The 23,094-nt window shown below is 42.4% G+C and overlaps 1 protein-coding gene across 3 annotated transcripts in view; it reads right to left on the bottom strand.

Annotated features, from left to right (window-relative positions):
- LOC136004190 (palmitoyltransferase ZDHHC7-like) overlaps positions 1–21,487 on the bottom strand; it is a 44,363-nt gene extending 22,876 nt beyond the window's left edge. Inside the window, exons 1-4 of one of the 3 annotated variants that reach the window (XM_065660462.1) lie at positions 21,321–21,487; positions 21,150–21,259; positions 14,490–14,812; positions 11,583–11,707 (exon numbers count right to left, since the gene is read on the bottom strand). In XM_065660462.1, coding sequence (XP_065516534.1) covers positions 11,583–11,707; positions 14,490–14,795 — 431 coding nt within the window. In that variant the 5' untranslated portion in view covers positions 14,796–14,812; positions 21,150–21,259; positions 21,321–21,487. Of the gene's footprint in view, positions 1–11,582; positions 11,708–14,489; positions 14,813–21,149 lie in introns of all 3 variants that reach the window. The other 2 variants (XM_065660461.1, XM_065660464.1) reach the window with 2 other exon arrangements.
- Positions 21,488–23,094: the final 1,607 nt, after the last annotated feature.

Below are 23,094 nucleotides of genomic sequence, written 5' to 3'. Positions count from 1 at the left end.
AGGAAAACAACTCAGAAAAATTGAAAAATATGTGGCTGGAACTCGAAACAGAGGACTGGATAGTCCCATACATAATATACAACCTGGAGATTATGTGTATATAAAATCTTTCAGACCCACAGGGGAAGAAGATCTCGAACCAAGGTGGAAAGGGCCGTTCCAAGTATTACTCACAACTTTCACAGCTATCAAAGTAAGAGAACAAAATGTCTGGATTCATCATACTCGAGTCAAGAAGGCTCCAAAGGCTCCCTGGAAAATCACATCAAGCGGTAATAACAGACTAAAATTAAAATTAACCCGCAAAAGACAGAGTGATCCATGGGTGTCAACACAATGTTGCAATTGTAATCAGAGTATTAATCCGAGTAAGCTTAGCCTAATTATTATAAAGTAACAGAGTTGAAATGAAGCAGTTACTGATATTAATCCTTTATCTCTATACCATGGTCCAAGCCATAGAAAAAGAAATATCAATATTGGGGTCAAACACGAATATTTGGCTCACATGGGCAAACAAGACTGGAGTTACTGACTTCTGTCTGACCTTGGCACAGGTGGGAAATCCTTTCCAAACATGCCTAATTGGTATACCATACTTGAACCCCTTTGATTTTAAAGGATGGGTAAAGAATGACTCAATTTTTGATCTAGCCACAGTGATCACAGTGGTCAAGAGAGCTCGAGGGACCAATTGGACAGTTGCATCAGCCCAAATGTGTATAATAATAAAAAGCTTAAATCGTCCCACTATCCCAATGCAAGAACTCCAACTCTTGGGATCTGATAGAACTAATCAGAGCTGTATAACTTTTAATACATGGTCAAGCGAAGTCCCTGAGACCAAGGTGACTAGCAGAAAGACATGGTATCATAATATAACCGCTTATTGCTCAGGATCATCTCCGGCATTACGATATAATGATGAGATACCCAAAGCTCTACCCCCAGGATATTTCTTGATATGTGGAGACTGAGCATGGCCAGGAATTCCTTCTAAACCCTTTGGAGGACCATGTTATCTAGGTAAATTGTCCCTGTTTGCAGCCTCCAAAAGGCATTTAGTCCAGGACCTGAAGAGCAGCCTTCACAGAAACAAACGATCTATTGAACAATTAGGCCCAAATTGTGACTCCACTTTGAGAATCTGGAATCACACGGCAAGGTTTTTGGCAGCATTATTTGCACCAGGTATAGCTGCGGGAAAAGCATTGGCAGATATACATCGTTTGGCATGCTGGGCAGCTAAACAATTAAATATAACTTCAGATGTGATATCCTCGCTTGCCACAGACACAGATAGTGTAAGACATGCATCTTTACAAAACCGAGCAGCAATTGATTTTTTATTATTGGCCCATGGCCATGGTTGTGAGGATTTCGAAGGTATGTGCTGCATGAACTTATCTGACCATTCTGAATCAATTCATGCTAAGCTGCGAGAATTGCAAGAAAATATGAAAGAGCTTAAAATTGTTGGAGGCGGATTGGATGAATGGCTAAATAACTTGGGACTTACTGGATGGTTCAAGGAAATATTTAAGCAAGGCCTTCTAATCTTAACCATAGGGCTACTTATTTTAATGATTGTACCTTGCATAATATAATGTATATCAAAATCACTTCATAAATCGATAGAAAGAACATGGATAGCTCTGTCATAAATAATATAGTAAAAGAATTTACTTACTTTATAGAAAAGGGGGGATTGATACAGGGTTAATGAAATGTACAAAGGAAAATACAGGGGATTGTATAAGAGAGTTAGAAGAATCCCTTGCTTAAACAAAAGTATTGTCTGCTGTAAACACCTATCATGCTTACCAATCGAACAAGGCACAGACTACTGATAAGAGGAGGAGACAGAGGCCTGATTCTACTGATAAGCAACTATTGACAAGGAAATGCGAATGTCTGGGTCTATTGATAAGGGGGAGAAGCTGATGATTTATGGATGAGGTACCGACTAAACCCTAAAGCCATGCACAGATTAAAAGGTGAAAAGTTTAAGAAGAGGAAGACTCATTTACTTCATCTTGAGACCCCTGCCCATGACCAGAGGGGGCACTGCGCAGGCGCAAAGGACCTTCTAGCTCATTATAATACGAAGCGGGGACAGATACTAAATGTGTATAGGCGTATCAGTAATCTAATGTATATGTATGCCTTCAGGGAATAAATGTAAAGGAAAAACGACCCTGGGTGTGCATGCTTTGGAGGAACGATCCCCATGCACCTCAGCGCTGAATAAAGCATACCTACTTTACAACTTTAACGAGTTGTGGAGTCAATCCGCGTATCAACTGTGAATACCATGAGCAGAAAGAGATAGAGGAAGAGAAAAACAACTGATTGCAAAACATGACTTGGGGGCAACTGAAAAGTAACGACTTATATGTGTGCTTGTAACATAGCTATTATTAGAGACTGTGATTTTGTGTATAAAACCACCTGTATTTACTAGCCAGTTGCTAATAAGAAACTACACCTTGTATTATATGGATTTGTCACTTGTAAAAGAGCTGTTAGAGAATGCACATTTGCAGCAGCTGCTAGAAAATGCTAAGGCAAAAGCTAGAAAGATTCTAATACGATGGCAGCGTTGTAAAGCAGGTAATGGAACAAATTAAGAGGGTGGGAGAACTCCACTGGTAGGAAATTTCTTTGGCTGATCCCTTGCTGCCATCAGAATCCTCAACATGCTGCTGTACCCTGTAATAGCTACTCTGCTAATGTAAATCTGTATGTGCTTTGCCATAGTAACGACTTGTTACTGGATGAGGCAGGTGAAATTCTTCATTGACAACAAGGTGCAAGGACTGAGGTTGGCCAAATGCCCCCTACCACAGTCAAGGGCAAGACTGGGTTGGCCTCTGTGTTTGCCACTAAGAAGAACCTTTAGCTCCACTGCTGGCTGCAACCCAGCAGGCGTGGAGCGGTAGGGACACATGCCATGCCAGACCTTGATGTGAGGGATGGCCTCCCCTGTTATCAGAGAGCCATCCAGGAGAAAAAGGGCAAGCCCAGCAGCCTGTGGTCAGCATATGTTGGAGGTATGATCTAGTCCAAATCTCCTGCTCAAGTAGAGTCATCTAAAAGATATATAAAACAAAAAAAGGGGAATGCAAGGATTTTCTCCCCACGGACACTTGGCAAAAGTGCAATTTGTACTAAATTCTTTAAATTTGTCTAGTTTTGATTCTCTTTCCGCAATACAGCTATTGCAACACCTGACAGGTGATTCCTTGCCCAAACCACTGGTTCTATATAAAGACCTACATGATAATGAGTTGAAAGGACTAGTGCCATTGCTGACATGGGGTCAAGGACACAGCTGTGTACAGCTATCGACAGGACCATACTGGCTGCCAGCGAAACATATAAAGCCCCAGAACTCAACAACATAAAAAAGCGACAATGACAAAAATCTTTGTAATATCTGTTCTATTATGTGTGACCATGGGTAATGACAAGTATACTGGGCACATTTGTTAAATCCCCCATTATTCCAACCTGTTACATGATGTGTAGGATACACTGGTATGCCACATGTTCTAAAGGTTCAAATGATTTCAAATCAGACTTATCTTACTGAAATAATGCTGCCTGGAGTAGTGAGTGGTTATGTTAATTACATGGGTCAAGCAGTGATAGAGCAGACACACCAAATTGTAAAAAACATGCTAGCAAAACAAAAAAGGGGAATGATAGGGAAGACCACAAATGCATGTGTTGAGGGCTTTTTAACAAACAATGGGCATGTGAGTGATCCAGGACTCTTGCCATTGGTTAGAGTTTGTAGTAAGGATTAACAGCCTAGTTCACAGGTTACTTCGGGGCAAAGTTGTGGCCACATATGCAGAAGTTCTGCAGGAGGGAAACAGCTCCCGGATGCTGAAGAAGGAACCAATCAGCTATTGTTGCTCCCAGATGCTGAAGAAGGAACCAATCAGCTGTCTTTGCATTGTGTGTAGAAACCAATCATTATAAAGCTTAAGCGTGGGACCAAGCTTGGAAGCTATAAAAGGCAGTGCTCTGAAGTGAATAAAGGTCAATTTCTGATTACATTAATCAGCGTGCTGTCTGTTGATATTCCGTGATGCATGAATCAATAAAGCACTGTTTGTCTTAAATTTTTTAACATTATCCAGTTCTGATTTACACACAGGCATGAATATCCCCCCAATGATTAGGCATTTTTCTGCACTAACCCATGCAGGCTCAGATCCGATAACAGGGAAAGAACCCGTTATGGTAATGGTAAAGTCTTTGGAAAATCATAACTGGGAAGGTCCTTTTAGGTTAATAACTTGGGGAAGAGGCTATGCTTTTGTCTCTACAGAACAAGGACCCTGATGGATCCCCACTGATGTACCTGTCCATTTATACAAGCGATGGCTGCCAATGAAGACTGATACCAATTCATCGCTGGTTTGAAGTTAATCCGTAGGAACTGTACAAAGTCAACCGGTCTCTTTTTGGAAAATCAGTCAACAGAGAGCGTATCTGTGCGGGAGCATATCAAAACTGGACTTTCCAGCCACTAGTAATAGACTGAGAACATTTAAGCCCAAAAAGGGTACCACTGGACAACAGGGTTGCTTTTAGACATTGATTCTGTGAGTCACGCCTCACTATAGAACAGAACGGCTGCTGATAAAGTTAGCTCAAGACCATAGGTGTGAAGATTTTGATGGTATGCGCTGCACAAATTTATCAGATCATCCATAAAAGCATTCCGGACTTAATAACAAGGACAGCACACCTTCAGGAAGATGAGGGACTGAATTGGTTGAACAAAGTGCTTTCTGGCCTGAGCATTACAGGATGGCTTTACTTAATCATTTTATTAGTCTTTTTAGATATCCTAATCTGTGTGCCTTGTTTGGATTAATCATTTTGCCAGTCTTTAGGTATTCTAATCTGTGTGCCTTGTTTGCTACAACAGTTAATGAAGAATATAGAAACTTCGGCAAAAGTAGATCATAAATCTATAAAAGTTGTCTTTTAGTAAAACAAAAAGGGGGAGATATGGGTGATGGGATAGAAATAGTTAACAAAATGGATTCAGGTGTTATTGCCCTGGTTGGCTTAAGCCCTGAGAACAGTGAAGAAAACACAAGGTGCTATTGCCCTGGTTGGGCTTAAGCCTAGGGAACAGTAAAGAGAACAATGAAGGGTAAAGATTGGTTAGCAAAACAAAGCAGGGGGTTTGCAAGATAAAGCAGGATGTGCATCTCAAAGACAGACCAAACAGTGTGAATATTTGTAACCCTTAGTAGTTTTGTTGAATCGGGATGATAAGGGAGTAAAAGAGTGGAAAGTTACTGCTTAGCACTTAGTAGACTATAAAAGGAATACAAGATGCAGAAATAAAGGTCTTCAGATTTCACCAGAGCTGGAGTCCATCTCAGATACGACACAATAGATTGTCTCTCAATTGTTTGAACTCCGGAGACGGGTTTTTTCACAGCTGAAATGATGGAAGGGGTGAGATTGTCTTCAAACTCTAGGAGTTGACGACTCAGTTCATCCACTGTTGGTCATGCCAGGTTATTGCTGCCAATGAGTGGGCATATGATGATGGTGTACTCCTTGTAAATTTCCGCCACATGGGTTGTGTACATTTGACTTGATCTGGATCTACACATTCCTGGCATCCAGCCTACGAGAGATCATCTCTACAATGGCTGATTCCCTCAGAGACTGGATGCCTTTCTCTAGAGTAGTCCACTTGGCCAAATGACTCATAACATTGTCCTTGTACGGAATCTTTTCCTTCACAGCTACTTAGAGCTGCGTCCAAAGGCTGAGGGACCATTTCTCTTTTGCAATCGCTTTGGCCTTTCTACCTTCCCTAGCAAGTGATCCCAGGTACTTGGCTTCCCTACCTTCTAGGTGGTGACCGTCGGCACCATTTTCCCAGCTTTGGAGCAACCAGGTGACTATGTGCTCCCCTGGATGATGGGTGAAGTCTTCTTGCATATTCCGTAGCTCGGTTGAGGTTCGGGGTCAAGAACTCCCCTCTTCTTCTTCCTCTTCCTCTTATCTATGTAACAGTAACTCTTGTTCAGATGCTGTCCTGTGCAGTAAGGGCACTGGTTCTTCATCTTTCTTCACTCTATGGGTTGCTCTTTGAGCCTCCTGTTTGCGTTTCCCCTTGAGTACAGGGACAACCGATAATGGCACGAATTGGCCCTTTGCTTTAAATGCAGTGACTATCACTGTGTGACAGTCACACAGTGTAGACAGTATCTGCACTGTCTACCGCTAGGGTTGGAGTGGCTGCAGTATCTACTGTCAGGTTTGGGGCAGCCCCTGTGCTTAGGGGTTGAGTAGCACCAGCAGCTGAATTGCCTGTTGTAGTCAACAGTTTGAGTACCTGCTGTACTTGTCACTGGGGCTGGTGTAGCTGCTGTGCTTGGAGTTGGAGTAGCTGTGTTATCTGTTGCTTCGCCACCAGATCCAGGGATATTTTTTTCCTTTTGAAGGTGCTGGACAGTGTTGAATAGGGCTCTGTAAGCATAGGCCAAGCCCCAGCACATTGCCATGATTTGTCCCTCTCTGGTATGACCAGGATGACAACACACCTCATTTAAGTGTTTTACTAGTTTTTCTAGATTTTGTACTTGTTCAGTGGTGAAGTTCCAAAGCACTGGAGGGGCCCACTGGCCTAGATACTTGCCCATACTTTCCCACACACCCTGCCACTCATGAATGTCCAGTCTCAGGGAAAAACTCTTGGCCCTCCTATATCGTCGCCTAACCCTAGACAAGACACAAACCCGACTCTGCTTAACTATTGAGATCAGACAAAATGGTTGTGGGTAAAACGCACTCTGTATGTGTGCTAACATGCTGATCCCCATCACAATCAGCAGGCAGGTCTCAAGGCCATTCAAAACCTTCCAAACCCTCAAATGATGCTGTAAATAGTCTGGTGGGGCAGCTGGGAACATAAGGGAAGGTCTCCTTCATAGGCTGACCACCCGAGGAGGGAACAGAAGATGTGTAATTCCTAAACACTTCTGTTATATACCTCCCAAAGTGGAGAGGTGATGACCACACTGGGAATGCAAGCCAGATCAGTTTCATGATCAATTAATCTATTGTATTACAAGTCATTACTATAAAGTACAGCAAAACAAGAACCTTAGCCCAGGCCCCCCAACCGATAAACACTAAAACAGTATATACCAGCTCTAAGTAAGGTACAACATGCTCAAACTCTGATATCGAGTGTAAGAACTTTGAAAGCAAATAAATCAGCATTGGGACGAGTGACTATTAATCCGAAACAATGAATGCTTATCACAAACACAATAAGACACACCCTGGTCAGATCTGTCATTATATCAACCCTTCAGGCCTCCACTGAATGCCACAAAGAACTGTCGTGGTTTAAGCCCAGCCGGTAACTCAGAACCACGCAGTCGCTCGCTCACTCTCCTACTTTTCCTCCCCCCCCGCTCCTGAAGGGATGAGGAGGAGAATTGAAATAATGTAACTCCCACGGCTTGAGATAAGAAAAGTCCAGTAACTAAGGTATAATCCAAAACTACTGCTGCTACCACCGATAATGATAAGGGAAATAGCAAGGGAAGAGAATAAAACCGCTCACCACCTGCCAACTGATACCCAACCCAACCTGAGCAGCGATCTAGACCTTCCGGGTAAATGCCCCCAGTTTATATACTGGGCATGATGTGCTGTAGTATGGAATATCCCTTTGGTTAGTTTGGTCAGGTGTCCTGTCTCCGCTTCCTCCCAACTTCCCCTCCTCTCTGGCAGAGCATGAGACTCAAAAAGTCCTTAGTCAGAGTAAACATTACTTAGCAACAACTAAAACCATCAGTGTTATCAGTGTTGTTCCCTGGCTGAAAGTCAAAAATACAGCACTGCACTAGCTACTAAGAAAGAGAAAAATGACTGCTACTGCTGAACCCAGGACACACCACAACCATTCTCTAATGCAGAAGAAAAAGGTATCATTGAAGAGAAGGTATTCCAAAGGTTCTCAAAAATATAGGCAGCAGGCTGTGAAATGAAAATAAATTAAGACTCTTATTAATTTCCCATGCTCTGTGGGAATATGAGCCAACTTCGGCTACCACAACCATGCAAGCCTCTTAATGCAACACAAAATATATACTGTCACTCTAAAAAGAATATTAAGGTCAAGTACTGAGTAAAATCATACCCAGACTCAATTGAGCCAAACACCTGAAGATGTGAGGTGGGCAGGACTCACTTTTGCTCATTTCATACAAGCCCACACAGAGATCTTCAAGACATCAGATGCCTGGAACCCTGCCTTCTTTTCTAATCTCACATCATGATTCAACAAACATTTCCAGCCAACAAACAGACGGCAATACTTAACACAGTGGTTCTGCCTTCTTCCTACCCCCATCCTTTGTATTCTAGTCCTTCCCCTGCACAAGCACAGATGTTTATGCAGCAAGAGTTTGGGGAAGTCACTCTATTAGCTTCGACCTGGGTCACATCACTGTGTATGAATATTCATGCCTTACACAAGGGGAAGGAGCAATATAGTAGTGAGAACAATCAGCTGTGGATGAAGGACAGTCTTCTCCAGCTTGGCACTGCTGCTGAATACACTTAGGCAACAGCAGATGCAGTTACAGATTTGAATGCTGAAGGTAACATTCAGAAAGACACAGCTAATTGCTTAAGAGAAATTGGGCTGGATAACAGAAATTCATAGGAAGACTGATGCAAACATCTCAGTGACTTATTTCTGGATAACAATTCCCCACACAAACACAGGCACTCAGATTAGGCTAGGAATAATGACAGCTGTGGACCTTCAATGAAAATGAAATAGCATTCAACTCAGGATAAGCCTCTTGGCTTATGCTGAAACTGCTTAGTAAAATCTCAGTTTAACATATTGCACTGAGGCTAGTTATTTAGCTGTAAATGAAAGTTTCTTGCTCTTTTTGCCATCACTCTGTATTATGAAACTATTTTTCTTCCTTAAAAGAAATTCTGTTGCAGTGTTGCACAACAATTTTCATAACTTCAATTTTCATAATTACATCATAAGAGTCTCTTCTGTTAATAATTTACTACTCAAAACACTGTGGCTTTGAGTGTAAGTATTTCCTAACAGGAACAAGCTTCAATTTCCATTTTCAAGTCTCTTCCATCAGTAAATTGCCACTTTGACTACTTGGGACTAGACCATCCTTTTAATATCCTTGGAATAGGCTTGTAAGCCAATAAGTTGGCAGTATAATCAAACAAACCTTTTATCTATTCAGTAAACTTCTGTAGTGGTAAGCCTGTGGCAAAGAAGCAGATTAACAGAAACAAAGACAATTAAACCAGATATCCAACTGCTGATTAAAACACAACAGCAGATGATGGCCCAGAGCCAAGGGACTCTGCAAGGCTTGTCTGAAACCTATATAGTTGTTAGCTCCAGGTCCAACAGATAAGCACTGTCCACACAGAGCACAGCCCAGCTGCACAGGTTCTAGGCTCTCTAATACTCCAGCTTGTTTGTTCATATGCAGAGCTCAGCATAAGATGTCTTCATTTAGGGCTACTTCCAAATTAGTACATCCTATCAGGACCGAAGACGTGGAAAACACTTTACAAAGATACCTGCAAAATCCCTGTAGGAACCAGCCTAAATCCAGGATGAGAAAATTAGCAAGATCCAACCTACACTCAGCAGAGGCTCTCAGGTGTCCCCCTACTGCTTCCCATGAACACAGTGCCAATGAACAGACTGCACAAAGCTGTTTGGGATCCCCAGAGATTAACAGCTTACATTTTGCCACAAGAAAGAAGCTGTGCTGCTCCTACCCCCAGGCCCACTGAGTAACTGGTACAGCTGTGTTCATGTAATGCTCTACTGGAGCTAGTAATGCCAGCCAGAGCCAAACTCATTGCACAGGCAGGAAAGACTGCTACCTGCATCCGTGCAAAAGCTAACCTATAACACAGAGAAACTAACTAAAGATAACTCTCTACTTGACTATTTATACATTAAACTTTTACCTTCACACTCCAGATACAAAAGCCTACTCACATCTGAGAGAAGAACAAGACTTCAGTGGCTGAGTATTTGACAAAAATAGCTTCGCATCCATAATGTTCACAAAGATAAATGATGCACCCCGAGACATTTAATTTAGAAGCCACAAATTTACAGAATAATTTGAGAGACCTGACAAGACTATACTCTGTTCTTTTGATGGGAACTAACTCAGAGACTTAACTTTAATATACCACATAATTCAATATCATTCCTCACACCTAGAGAGCCACCAGAAACATGTACATATTTAAATAAGTCTTAATTATGCAGACATATCTATTTTCAACTCTCACAAAATAAACATTACAAATGCATATCCAAAGCTTCTGAAAAGTCAAAAGATTGAGAATTAATTGAAAATTCATATGTTGTGGTTTAAGCCCAGCCAGTAACTCAGAACCACGCAGCCGCTGGCTCACTCCACACACACACCCCCCCACTCCCAGAGGGATGGGGAGGAGAATTGAAAGAACATAACTCCCATGGGTTGAGATTAGAACAGTCCAGTAACTAAGGTGTAACACAAAACCACTACTGCTACCACCAGGAACAAAAATGATAAGGGAAATAACAAGGGAAAAAACCACAACCTCTTGCCACCCACCAACCAATACGCAGCCCGAACCGAGCAGTGATCTAGCCCTTCCGGGTAACTGCCCCCAGTTCTACATCCTGGGCATGATGTGCTGTGGTATGGAATACCCCTTTCGTTAGTTTGGGTCAGGTGTCCTGTCTCTACTTCCTCCCAGGCTTCCCCTCCTCCCTGGCAGAGCATGAGACTCAGAAATTCCTTGGTCAAACTAAACATTACTTAGCAACAACTAAAAACATCGGTGTTATCAGCGTTGATGCCAGGCTGAAAGTCAAAAACACAGCACTGCACTAGCTACTAAGAAGGAGAAAAATGACTGCTACTGCTGAACCCAAGACAATTTACTACCTCTTCCATATCATGTTTAGTTCAAATTATCATTACTTCTGTCCTTATTAAAATGAATCTTCAATAAGCAGAAATGCATTTAAACAATTATGCATACAACCTTGCAAAAATAATCTGCCAATTCACATATAACCTAAAATGGCACATGACAAAGGCCAGAAGGCACAAATTAAAATTAAAAAAGTACAGATGAGTTTTAAACTAAGATTGCAGGAGTCATTTCTTAAATCAGGTTCTTGAAATTTCCTCGAGATTCTTCCCCTTGCCCTGCATTATCATTATGGTACAATAACTAGAATAATGCACAGGAAAACATATTCACAGATCAAAAAGTATTTAAGACACCACAGCATGATTATTTTTAGAAACTCTTGAGTCTCTTGCTTCTTTCCCGTCATCCACATTAACTTCTGTCCACAGTATATTATATTTATTAAATACTCTGCAATGGATGAATTTGAAAGTTTACTGGATACCAAAAGCAACTCGTGGGAACAAAATTAACATATAAATATCAGGAACATTATTCCAAGACTCAGTATGCGTAACTGCTTTAAAACTATGGCATACCTGCAATGGTGTGCACGTTCAGGTTTGATACTACGGCACTTTGGACATTTGTAGATCACCTCTCCTGGTTTCAGTTGCAAATTATCCATGTATTCTTTAGTGGCATTTCCTTTGGGTACAGCCCCCTGAAATAATTTCAATTAAAGGAGAGAAAGCTTCTTAAATGGTCTGAGAGTGTTTAAAACTACATTTTATAGACTTCATACTAGTCATCTCAGGATAACTGCTGAAATAAGTTAATTTATTTTAAGCTAGTCCGCCATAAACCAGAATAATTTCCAAATGAATAAATTACCTCTGCTTGACCTCAAATTCAGATTCATTTCAGCAAGACTTATCTATGGCCAAGTATTAACACAATTCTGATAGAATCTACTGTCACCAGCATACATAAAATGAAGACATCTTTACATGCAGATACAACCCCTACAGGTACAATATTTGTTGAGAAGTTACTCTGAACGAGTGTTACTGATACTTTCTTACAGCAGCGTATGTTAATTGTCATGATGTTCAATTATTAGGCAAAGACATCTACAAAAGTTAAATAAGTAACAACTACTTGAAATATGTTATTTCAAGTCTAAATCCAAGATTTAGCCACCTGCCACATGTATACAGGTTTTTGAGAACCAACAGTCATCATTGTTTCCTTTATACTTAAGCTTTTAGCTTGGACACTGTCAGCGTGAACCTCTACTGGCTTCTTTATTCTACATCTAGTGTCACCTGCTGCCTTCTGCTACTGTGAAAGTTTGTGTAGCTACATGGTAAACAGTTGAAGGAACTATTTCCAAAAGAAAAACAACCCATCAGGAAAATACATTATTTTTTAGTGATTAGTTTTCTGAGCTGTTCACCACAGAGCTGTGTTAGCAGCTGTTTCAACACGAGGAAGATGATGAATGGACAGGAACAGCAGGCAGGATTGCTTCTTCCAGTAACAATATCAATTGAGAGCCTCACAAGATCAGAATTAACTTTGGATTAGTAAGAAGAAAATAATGGACATTACCACTGTCACTTTGCTTATTTATAGAGCTAAAGGCTTACCTGTGACAGGAAGTAATCATGAAATAAACCGGGATGTGAAATGAAAGCATAATGGCCTTTCTGTACCAACTCCTGTAGGCCAGCACCTACTTCACACAGAGAGAGCCTTCTCCTGGTTGGCTTAAATCATCTGCAACACTCTATAATTATTTCTCATTCAAAAAAAGCCCACTGGCAACATCATGACTTTACAGACACACCTTAAGGAAGTTTTATGGATAGAATTAAGAAACCAGCATGCACTTCAGATTCAATTGCAAAACACCTCTCTACTTTGGCAGAAAGTTTTTTGTTGCCTATGACCTGGAATAACAATCTTGTGTTTGCATTGCCTGAGACACAGCCCAAGTTCTGCCCTAGATGAACTCTTTGGTTAAGTGATGCTTCAAGCAAGCCAGCTGGCCTTTGTAGGGGCATGAACTAAAAGAGTTTCTTAAACTCTCATGTTGTATTGCTGAAGTGTTTTTTGCAATATGAATGTTTTCATTGAAGTGAATACTTTGGTGTAAACATGGTGAATTATCTCAGAACTACTAAAGCACAGATTTATCTTCTTCCAGGTAGATTTGTGTTTACAGAACACATCTTACATTCACCTATTCACCTGTCTAAAGATAATAACTTCAGGCTGTACTTTTGGTATTTTGCTGATAAAAATATGCTCTATTTCAAAAACATCTTTCATAGTTTCTGATGGTCACAAATTCATTTCAATTAAAAAAAATCTATTTTAATAGTCATAATCAGAAATATAATTCACATGTTTTGAGGCAGTTTATTCCTTTTTTCCTTCAATCTTAGTTTCTATCACACGATCATGTCTTCCATTCTGGGAGTCACCAGGAAAGGAGTCGAAGAAAAAAAAAAAAAAAAAAAAGTAGTGATTCATCTCAATTTCTATCATGTTTTATCCATAAAGCACAACATAGGTCTAGAAAGACACACAGTTTTACCAGGACATATTCTTAAGCAATGTATCCTTAAACCGTTAACTTTCTTAGCTGTTGCAGTCTGTAGAAGTCTGAACATTTCTTCACTGAGTGTGGACTCAGAAGTACATCAAAGACCTAGGAAATCATTAACTACAACACCCTGCTGGTCTTTTGAACACTCCCATAACTGCTGTATATATTGTTGCCATCTCAAAAATCTAGAGAAAACAGAAGTGCTTCCTCTCACTCCTCTCTCCACAGATTTATTCCTTTGAGAGTAATAGATCAATACAAATTAAACTATTTAATCTCCTGAGCTCTTGAATTAAAGAGTAAAAGTCCTAAGAAATGAGTATTTTCAAGACCTCTCACACCTATACTCTTCCAGTATGGGTTCAACTTAAATCTCCCTTCCCACTGACTCCACATATCTAAACACAATAATCACAAAATCATGCATGCAAATATGTGACTGAGGTTTTTCAGCATGTCTACCTCTAAAAGTTCTTTCATGTGCCATAAATGTAAGATACATTTCAAATAATACAAGAGGGTGAGGCTACAACTTCTTATGAAGTTTTGAAAATATATCTGACAAACAAAAGTAAGAAACATTAGGACAGAGAAGACTAAAGCTCTATCAGCTTCTTCAAAACCTGGGCTAATATTTTACAAATAAACTAAACTTCTTGTGAGCCTACCTCCCCATCTTAATGTTAATTTTATACTGCCTGCTCTTCAAGTCAAAAATTATTTAAGGTTTCAACAGAACAGGAAAAGTACGGATATCATCCCTTCACCTTTAAGTTTCTGAATCTAATACTGCTTTTCCTGCCAAGACTGATGCCACTTTTCCACGTCTCTGCGGACAATGAACTACATGAGAGAACAATCCAATGTGAAGGAACAATTGCATACTTACTGGATCAGTCAGCATAGTTCTCAGATGTGATGACAAAGCTAGTACTGCCAAACAGTTAAAGAGAACACCATTGATCACTGAGTACCAAAAGTCTTTGGAAGGCAGCAACATGACAAAAGTCACTACAAAGTCTGCATAGACAACCAGAAGCCATGTCATTATAGCACAGACTATACCACAGCCATCTCGGATGAACCAAACCCTCTCTGCTATGTCGGCCTCTGAAGAAGAGGAATCGTAGCTGTCATTTTCAGCAAGAAGCAGGTGGTGCTCAACATCGCGAAATCTGTGCCCTGGTGACTGCATGGTTTTCCGGCCTTGCCCTGCAGGAAGCAGATACCATTATTATGCTTGAGGAAACTGGAAATACAGGTGACTCATTTATTATTTGCGCAAGATAAAACATATCCCAGTTGAAAATAGATTACTGATTTAAAATCAAAACCTGAACAATTCTATGACTACATAAAGATTAAATATTTCTGTAATGAAAAGATACTAATTTACAAAGTTTTATCAACAACTTTGTAAGCCATTTTCCAAGTTTTATAATACCATAACATTTTTATTTTATTACTTGGATTTGCATGGCAAGGTTTTGGTAGCAGGAGGGTGCTACAGGGGTGGCTTCTGGTAGAAGCTGCTAGAAGCTTCCCTTATGTCCAACATAGCCAATGCAGCCAGCTCCAAGACAGACCTGCCACTGGCCAAGCAAGCCCACCAGTGACAGTGGTATAGTTAAGAAGGGGGGAAAACCCCCCACTCTGTAAAACTGCAGCTGGAAGAGTAAGAATGTGAGAGAAACAGCTCTGCAGACACCAAGATCAGTGAGGAAGGAAGGGAGGAGGTACTCCAGGCACCGGAGCAGAGATTCTTCTGCAGCACATGGTGCAGACCATGGTGAGGTAGGCTGTGCCCCTGCAGCCCATGGAAATCCACAGTGGGGCAGATATCCACCTGCAGCCTGTGCAGGACCCCACATTGGAGCAGGGGAATGCCCAAAGGAAGCTGTGTCCCCATGGGAAGCCCATGCTGGAGCAGGCTCCTGGCAGGACCTGTGCCCCTGTGGAGAGAGGAACCCACAGTGGAGCAGGTTTGCTGGCAAGACTTGTGACCCTGCAAGGGAGCCATGCTAGATCAGTCTCTTCCTGAAGGACTACACCCCAGGGAAGGGACACATACTGGAATAGCTCATAAAGAACTGTAGCCCATAGGAAAGACTCATATTGAAGAAGTTTGTGAAAGACTGTCTCCTGTGGGAGGGACCCCACGCTAGAGCAGGGGAAGAGTGTGAGGAGTCCTCCCCTGAGGAGGAAGGAGCCACAGAGACACCATGTGATGAACCGACCACAACCCCCACAAGCCGCTGAGGGGGAGAAGATAGAGAAATAAGGAATAAGGTTGACCCCTGGAGAGGGTTGGGGGGAAAGTATTTTAAGATTTAGTTTTTATTTCTCATTATCCTACTCTGATTTGTAATAAATTAAACTAACTTCCCTAAGTCAAGTCTGTTTTGCCCATGATGGTAATTGGTGAGTGATCTCTCCCTGTCCTAATCTCACCCATGAGCCTTTAGTTATATTTTTCTCCCCTGTCCAGCTGAAGAGGGGAGTGACAGAACAGCTTTGGTGGGCACCTGGTGTCCAGCCAGGGTCAACCCATCAAAATCATACAACTTCAATGCTTGACAAAGTGATTTTAGAATGGCTTCATTTCCACCTTTCTGTGCCTGTAAACCATTCTTCCTCTTCTACTGGAAATGTCACCTCTTTCTTTTAGCTCAAACTAAAATGGCAAAGCCTTCATTAAATTACAGTTCCTGTCTCTCAGAAAACAGCAAGTAATGGCACCAGACTGTTGGCTTTTCATACTTCTCCAACAGCCCAGGGAAGAGCAGAATGAAATGCAGAATAGAAATAAAGTTGTTTAGTACACTGTTCACAACAAACAACACTGCAAGTTAGTAAGCAGCTAAACTGGCTGACAAAAGTGCTACTGTGTTGAAAAAAACAAAAATCCTGATACAAAGATATATTGGATAACTTGCAACACAGTATCAGATCAGACCAAACTTCAGGGAAACCAACGGTAGTGGTTAAATTAGCATGGCAATGGATTACATGAATCAGATTTTCAAAGAACACATTAATTTCATAAAAACCCTTCTAGGACTTTGTTGTTGTTCCAACATGGAACAAAACCAAGACTTGAAACCTTGATAGTTTTTATAAAAACAGAACTATTTTTCAGATGTCTCTAACAAGCAAAGATATGGAAGAACTGAAGTGCTATCAACAAACAGAAGACAAAGCTTCAACATTATGTGTCAAGAAAAGCCTGCTACTTTAAAAGTATACTGTGTTTTAAAATTTGTACTGATTCATGCTACTAAAGGCCACATGTGAGAGAAACTTAAAAGCATTTATATTGATTGATGACAACCAAGCAGAAGTCTCCATTTCTTCCACTTATTAATGGTAGCCTATATATGACTGGTAGGAATTATAGCACTTCAATTTACATCCCAAGACCTTGAATATAGGAACAGTTTGTTAGTCTAAAATGGTTAGTGTCCATTACAAGGTAAAGAGCCTCTTACACCGAAATTGTTTTCAGATGAAGCTGCGTATATTTAAACCCTGTAAAAACTCTCCATCCTATCTAACAGGAATCAGATAAGCATATTTTACCCAGTAAATCCTTCTGCCCTTAAGCTTTCAAGCTAGAACTAGGAAGAAATAATCCAAAACACTAGAAATGAAAACAGTACATGCAGGTTGCAGTGTAGAAATCTCAGAGAAACAGATAAAATAGCTAGCTGAGATTCTCATAGAACACAATTAAGTGTGGGCTAAATATTCTGGCTCTGAAATAGAACAAACTGAAATACAGCACTGGTGCTTGGATGTAGTCGCTAACAATGCTGTATTAAAATATCTAGGAGTTATACTGTGTTTTCTGTCCACAGATAGGGGTTTTCTTGGTTTGGGGTATTTTGTTTGTTTGTTTGTTTGGGGTAGGTGTTTTGTTTCGGTTTTTTACACTAAAGTCCCTCTCTTACAAGAAGGCAGCAGCTAAGCCATGGAAAAAGAGAATCACATACTAGACAAATACCTTGGAAAAAAAAAAAAATCCTGTCCTGGTTTAAGCCCAGCCAGCAACCCAGAACCATGCAGCCACTCACTCACTCCCCACCACTTTCCTCCCCCTGCTCCTGGAGGGATGGGGAGGAGAATCCAAAGAATGTAACTCCCATGGGTTGAGATAAGAACAATCCAGTAACTAAGGTATAACACAAACCCACTACTGCTACCACCAAGAATAATAATGATAAGGGAAATAACAAGGGAAAAGAATATAACCACTTGCCACCTGCTGACCAACATCCAGCCTGACCCAAGCAGCGAATGTGGGCCTCCCAGTTAACTCCCCCCAGTTTACATACTGGGCATGATGTGCTGAGGTATGGAATACCCCTTAGGTTCCTATTCGAGCACGTTGTGTAATTAGTGCAGCCAACTTACTCCATGTAGCATTGGTTGCATGATGTGTAGAGGAGACCCTGCCTTTGAACATCCATGGGCAACTGGGGTGCCAGGAGGAGCTGTGCTTCAGTGCCAATCACTTCCAAAGCAGCTCAAATCCCTTCATAGGCTGCCAGTATCTCTTTTTCAGTTGTGGTACAACTGGCCTCAGATCCTCAGTATCCCCAACTCTAAAAGCCGAGGGGTCAACCTCAAGTCTCCCCGGCTGCAGTGTAGAGGACATTTTTCACATCTGGCTGAGTCCAGACTGGTCCAAGGGCTACTGCATGAGCTACCTCTCATTTAATTTGTTCAAAGGCTTTTTGTTGCTCTGGGCCCCATTTGAAATCATTCTTCTTCTGGATCACATGATAGAGAGGGCTTACAATCAAACTGTAATTTGGGATGTGCATTCTCCAGAACCCCACAACACCCAAGAAAACTTGTGTTTCTTTCTTATTAGTTGGTGGAGACATTGCTGTTATCTTGTTGATCACATCTGTGGGGATCTGGCGACATCCATCTTGCCATTTTATTCCCAAAAACTGAATCTCCTGTGCAGGTCCCTTGACCTTACTCCGTTTTATGGCAAAACCAGCCTTAAGCAGGATTTGGATTATTTTCCTCCTTTTCTCAAAAACTTCTGCTGCATCACCCCACACAATAATGTCATCAATGTACTGCAGGTGTTCTGGAGCTTGCCCCTGTTCCAGTGCAGTTTGGATCAGTCCGTGGCAGATGGTAGGGCTGTGTTTCCACTCCTGGGGCAGTCGGTTCCAAGTGTACTGGACTCCCCTCCAAGTAAAAGCAAACTGTGGCCTGCACTCTACTGTCACTCTCCACTCTCTATTAGACTTTGGCACTGGCTATAGGGGGCTATTAAAGGGTGAGTAGGTACTGCTGATCACTCCTTGGCTCTCCAGTCTACAGATCAGCTTATCACAAATATGATTAGACACACTCCGGTCAAATCTGTCGTTATCTCAACCGTTAGTGCCCCACTTTGGACACCACAAAGAACTGTCATGGTTTAAGCCCAGCCAGCAACCCAGAACCATGCAGCCACTCGCTCGCTCCCCCACTTCCTCCCACCACTCCCAGAGGGATGGGAGGAGAATCGAAAGAATGTAATTCCCATGAGTTAAGAACAGTCCAGTAACTAAGTTATAACACAAAACCACTACTGCTGGCACCAATAATAATAATGACAAGGGATATTACAAGGGAAGAGAATACAACCACTCACCATCCACCGACCAATACCCAGCCTGACCCAAGCAATGATCTGGCCCTTCCAGGTAACTGCCCCCAATTTCTATTTTGGGCATGACGTGCTGTGGTATGGAATATCTCTTTGTCTAGTTTGGGTCAGGTGTCCTGTTTTCTTCTTCCTCCCAGCTTCCCCTCCTCCCTGGCAGAGCATGAGACTCAGAAATGTCCTTGGTCAGCATAAACATTACTTAGGAACAACTAAAAACAGTGTTATCAGCACTGTTCCCAGGCTGAAAGTCAAAAACACAGCACTGCAGCAACTACTAAGAAGAAACATGACTGCTACTGCTGAACCCAGGACCTCCCTTAATAGCAACTCAAGCTTAAGTTTACCTAGATAAGGCCCGCTTTTCAGCCACTTTCTGTTATCCTACTCTTTCTAAATGTTTCCAGTTAAAACTACTATCTATGCCAATTCATTTCAATAGCACTTTGTGACATCAACGACTCTTTGTAGTCAAGACCCGCAAAACAAAATTCAAGTTTGACGAAGCCTACATACTTAGCAGCTGGAATATACATCTATTATTTTATCAAAAATGGGCATATGAAACTTTTAACTAATGTTTTTGACTAACTTTTTCTCTCTCAAAAAAGGACCCGGGGAAAAAAAAAAAAAGTATCCACAATAAACTTTTATCTAAGCCTTGAAGTATATGAGGAACTGACAGCCAAAGTTACCAGACACTCAAAATACCCAACAAAGGCTCTAAAAAGCCAAACTTTTTCTAAAGAGGTAAGCAGCATTACTCAGATGTTTTCAAGTGTCTGAGAGGAATCAGTGATTCAAAACCAACCTCCCAATTCTGAAACTTCCTATAGAACACAAATTTGGAATTCTTCACAGCTAAGGTGCAATACCTCAGGAAAAAAAAAAAAAAAAAAAAAATTAAGCAAGTTTTCAGCTGCTCAAATCAACAAGTTACCTTAAATGAGAAGACATCAAGATTCTGAAAATAAATAAATCCGTATTTGTGTATGTCACAACAAATGTGAATTTTAGATCAATTCTGCAAGCAACTCCTTTGCATACAAATGAAATGGCATAAAATTACTGTGGTAATTTTATTTAACTGTATTGAAGACAACCAAGAAATTTTAGCACAACAGAAAAAAACCCCACATAGTCGTACAATAATACTTTGAAATATGCTACATGTATGTACAGCAAACAAGCTTCTGACCAAGAAGTAAAGACTTTTAGATTAAGCTATCAAAGAACAAAACTAAAACACTCTAAACAATGTTTCAAGTAACTTTATGTCTTGTTCACTGTTTTTAAAATGAGCTGCATAAGCTAATTATGTCTTCAGCAAAGTGAACAGTTACATCACTGTAATTCAACATCTTGACACCACTATACAACTGCATGTGTAGTATAGAAGATAGCCAATGCTCTCCCAATCCTTTTTTCTTTTTATGGCATAGATCACATACATGCTGTGCTGTACGAACCCACCCTCTCATTTCTCGGCGTAAACTATTTACGTTCCCTCTAAGCGCTGTTCTTCCTTCCCAGAAATAAGGAAGGCTAACAGCACAGAAATCAACAAAACTCCCTAGAGCCAAGATACAACTGAAAAGCGTGGTATGTCAAGCAGTTGCTGTTCCGTCACCTTCCAGCTTCCCACGGCAGCAGCTAAGACTCTACAACATAGCCGTGCTGGGGCACAAGGATGCTTCCCTAAGCTTGCTTCCATGGCTGCTGTCAGGTTTTTAAATAATCCGAATAGAGGCGGGAACACAGCCAGGACCGAGAAACACCCCATTAAGACCTAGCACCGAGCGCCAAGGACAGGGACCTGAGGGGCGCCCAGCTCTCAGCCCGACCTGCCCAGAGAGGCGGCTGATCCCGATAACCTACCCCACGTCCGTCCTTCGTCAAGGCTTCACCGAACTCCCACGCTCCCTCTCTGCAGGGCCGGGCCTCCACCAGTGCCGGGGGGAGCGCAGAGGACCGAGGCGGCGGGGGCCCTGAGGGGAACCAGCTTGGTGAGAGGACAGCGGCCCGGGAAGGGAACGGGAGTGGATTTACCTCAGTGGCGGCGACCCTACTACTCTCAGAGATGCAGCTGGTGCCGTACCAACAGCACAGTGAAAAAAGCCAGGACCAAAACCAGTCCGTCCGCGTGTGCAGACACTCCGCGGAGTCGACAAGTCCCGGAAACGGGAAGTGCAGCGCCGCAGGAGGCGGAAGCAAGCCAAGCGGGCTGAACTGCGCAGGCACCACCCCAGAAGAGGCCAGCCGTACTACGCAACAGCGGAGTGAGACGCAGCCAGTTATGTGTATGCGCGCCCCGAGCGGGACGTCTTTGGCCAGGCTGCCGGGGAAAGGCATGGATGTGTGTGAGCCTGGGAGAGTTGAGGTAGGAGTTGTCTTCTTAGTTTCTGTATGTTCGAGTCTCTGACACTTAGAATCATAGAATCATAGAATAGTTAGGGTTGGAAAGGACCTCAAGATCATCTAGTTCCAACCCCCCTGCCATGGGCAGGGACACCTCACACTAAACCATCCCACACAAGGCTTCATCCAACCTGGCCTTGAACACCGCCAGGGATGGAGCACTCACAACCTCCCTGGGCAACCGATTCCAGTGTCTCACCACCCTAACAGGAAAGAATTTCCTCCTTATATCCAATTTAAACTTCCCCTGTTTAAGTTTTAACCTGTTCCCCCTTGTCCTGTCACTACAGTCCCTGACGAAGAGTCCCTCCCCAGCATCCCTATAGGCCCCCTTCAGATACTGGAAGGCTGCTATGAGGTCTCCACGCAGCCTTCTCTTCTCCAGGCTGAACAGACCCAACTTCCTCAGCCTGTCTTCATACGGGAGGTGCTCCAGTCCCTGATCATCCTTGTGGCCCTCCTCTGGACTTGTTCCAGCAGTTCAAGTTCACGTTCTTCCCTTCAGAGTGACAAGCAGTCGTGATGTGAGGGTGATACCTAGGTTGCAGATTGAAGGTGTGGGACCTGCTGGCAGGGTGGCTCCGGCCCCGTGCTCACTGGCAGCGACACACTGGGTGAAGACCTCCCTGCGGCCATGGTGGTGCTGCTGTCCCGGGGAGCTGGCCCCTGGCCAGTCCTGCCTCATCCCGTTGAAGGCCTCATCACCAGCAGCAGAACATCCCCCTGCACCTGTGTCGTGGTTTAAACCCAACCACAAAAGCTCGTTCACTCACTCCCCCCCCCCCTTTTCTTTTTCTCCCTCTTTCTTTCCTTCCCCCCTGCCCCGACCCTCCCCGCTCCCGGAGGGATGGGGAGGAGAATCAAGAGAATGTAACTCCCACGGGTTGAGATAAGAACAACCCAGTAACTAAGGTATAACACAAATCACTACTGCTACCACCAATGATAATACTGATAAGAGAAAATAACAAGAGAAGAGAACACGATACAACCGCCAAAGAAGTTCGACCCCCCTGAAGAGAGACAGAGAGACCGTGCCCTTCCGGGTAACTCCCAGTTACCTCCCTGGGCATGACACGGTGTGGTATGGAATACCTCTTTGGCTAGCTTAGGTCAGGTGTCCCGTCTCTGCTTCCTCCCGGCCTCCCCCCCGTCCCTGGCAGAGCATGGGACTCACAAAGTCCTTGGCCAGAATAAACATTACTTAGCAACAATTAAAAACAATCGGTCTTATCAGCTCTCTTCCCAGGCTGGAAGTCAAAACACAGAGCTTGCACCAGTTACTAAGAAGGAGCAAAACGGCTACTGGTAAACCCAGGGCAGTATCCACCCCTTTTTCCATACCATTCACATCATGCTCAGATCCCACTTTTTCAATATACCATCTCTCTTACATATATATATA

This window comes from Lathamus discolor, chromosome W (genome assembly GCF_037157495.1).
Source record: "Lathamus discolor isolate bLatDis1 chromosome W, bLatDis1.hap1, whole genome shotgun sequence".
NCBI classification, from domain to species: Eukaryota; Metazoa; Chordata; class Aves; order Psittaciformes; family Psittacidae; genus Lathamus; species Lathamus discolor.
Note: the sequence above shows the minus strand (reverse complement) of the source record. Positions and strands in the feature narration are given on the sequence as shown.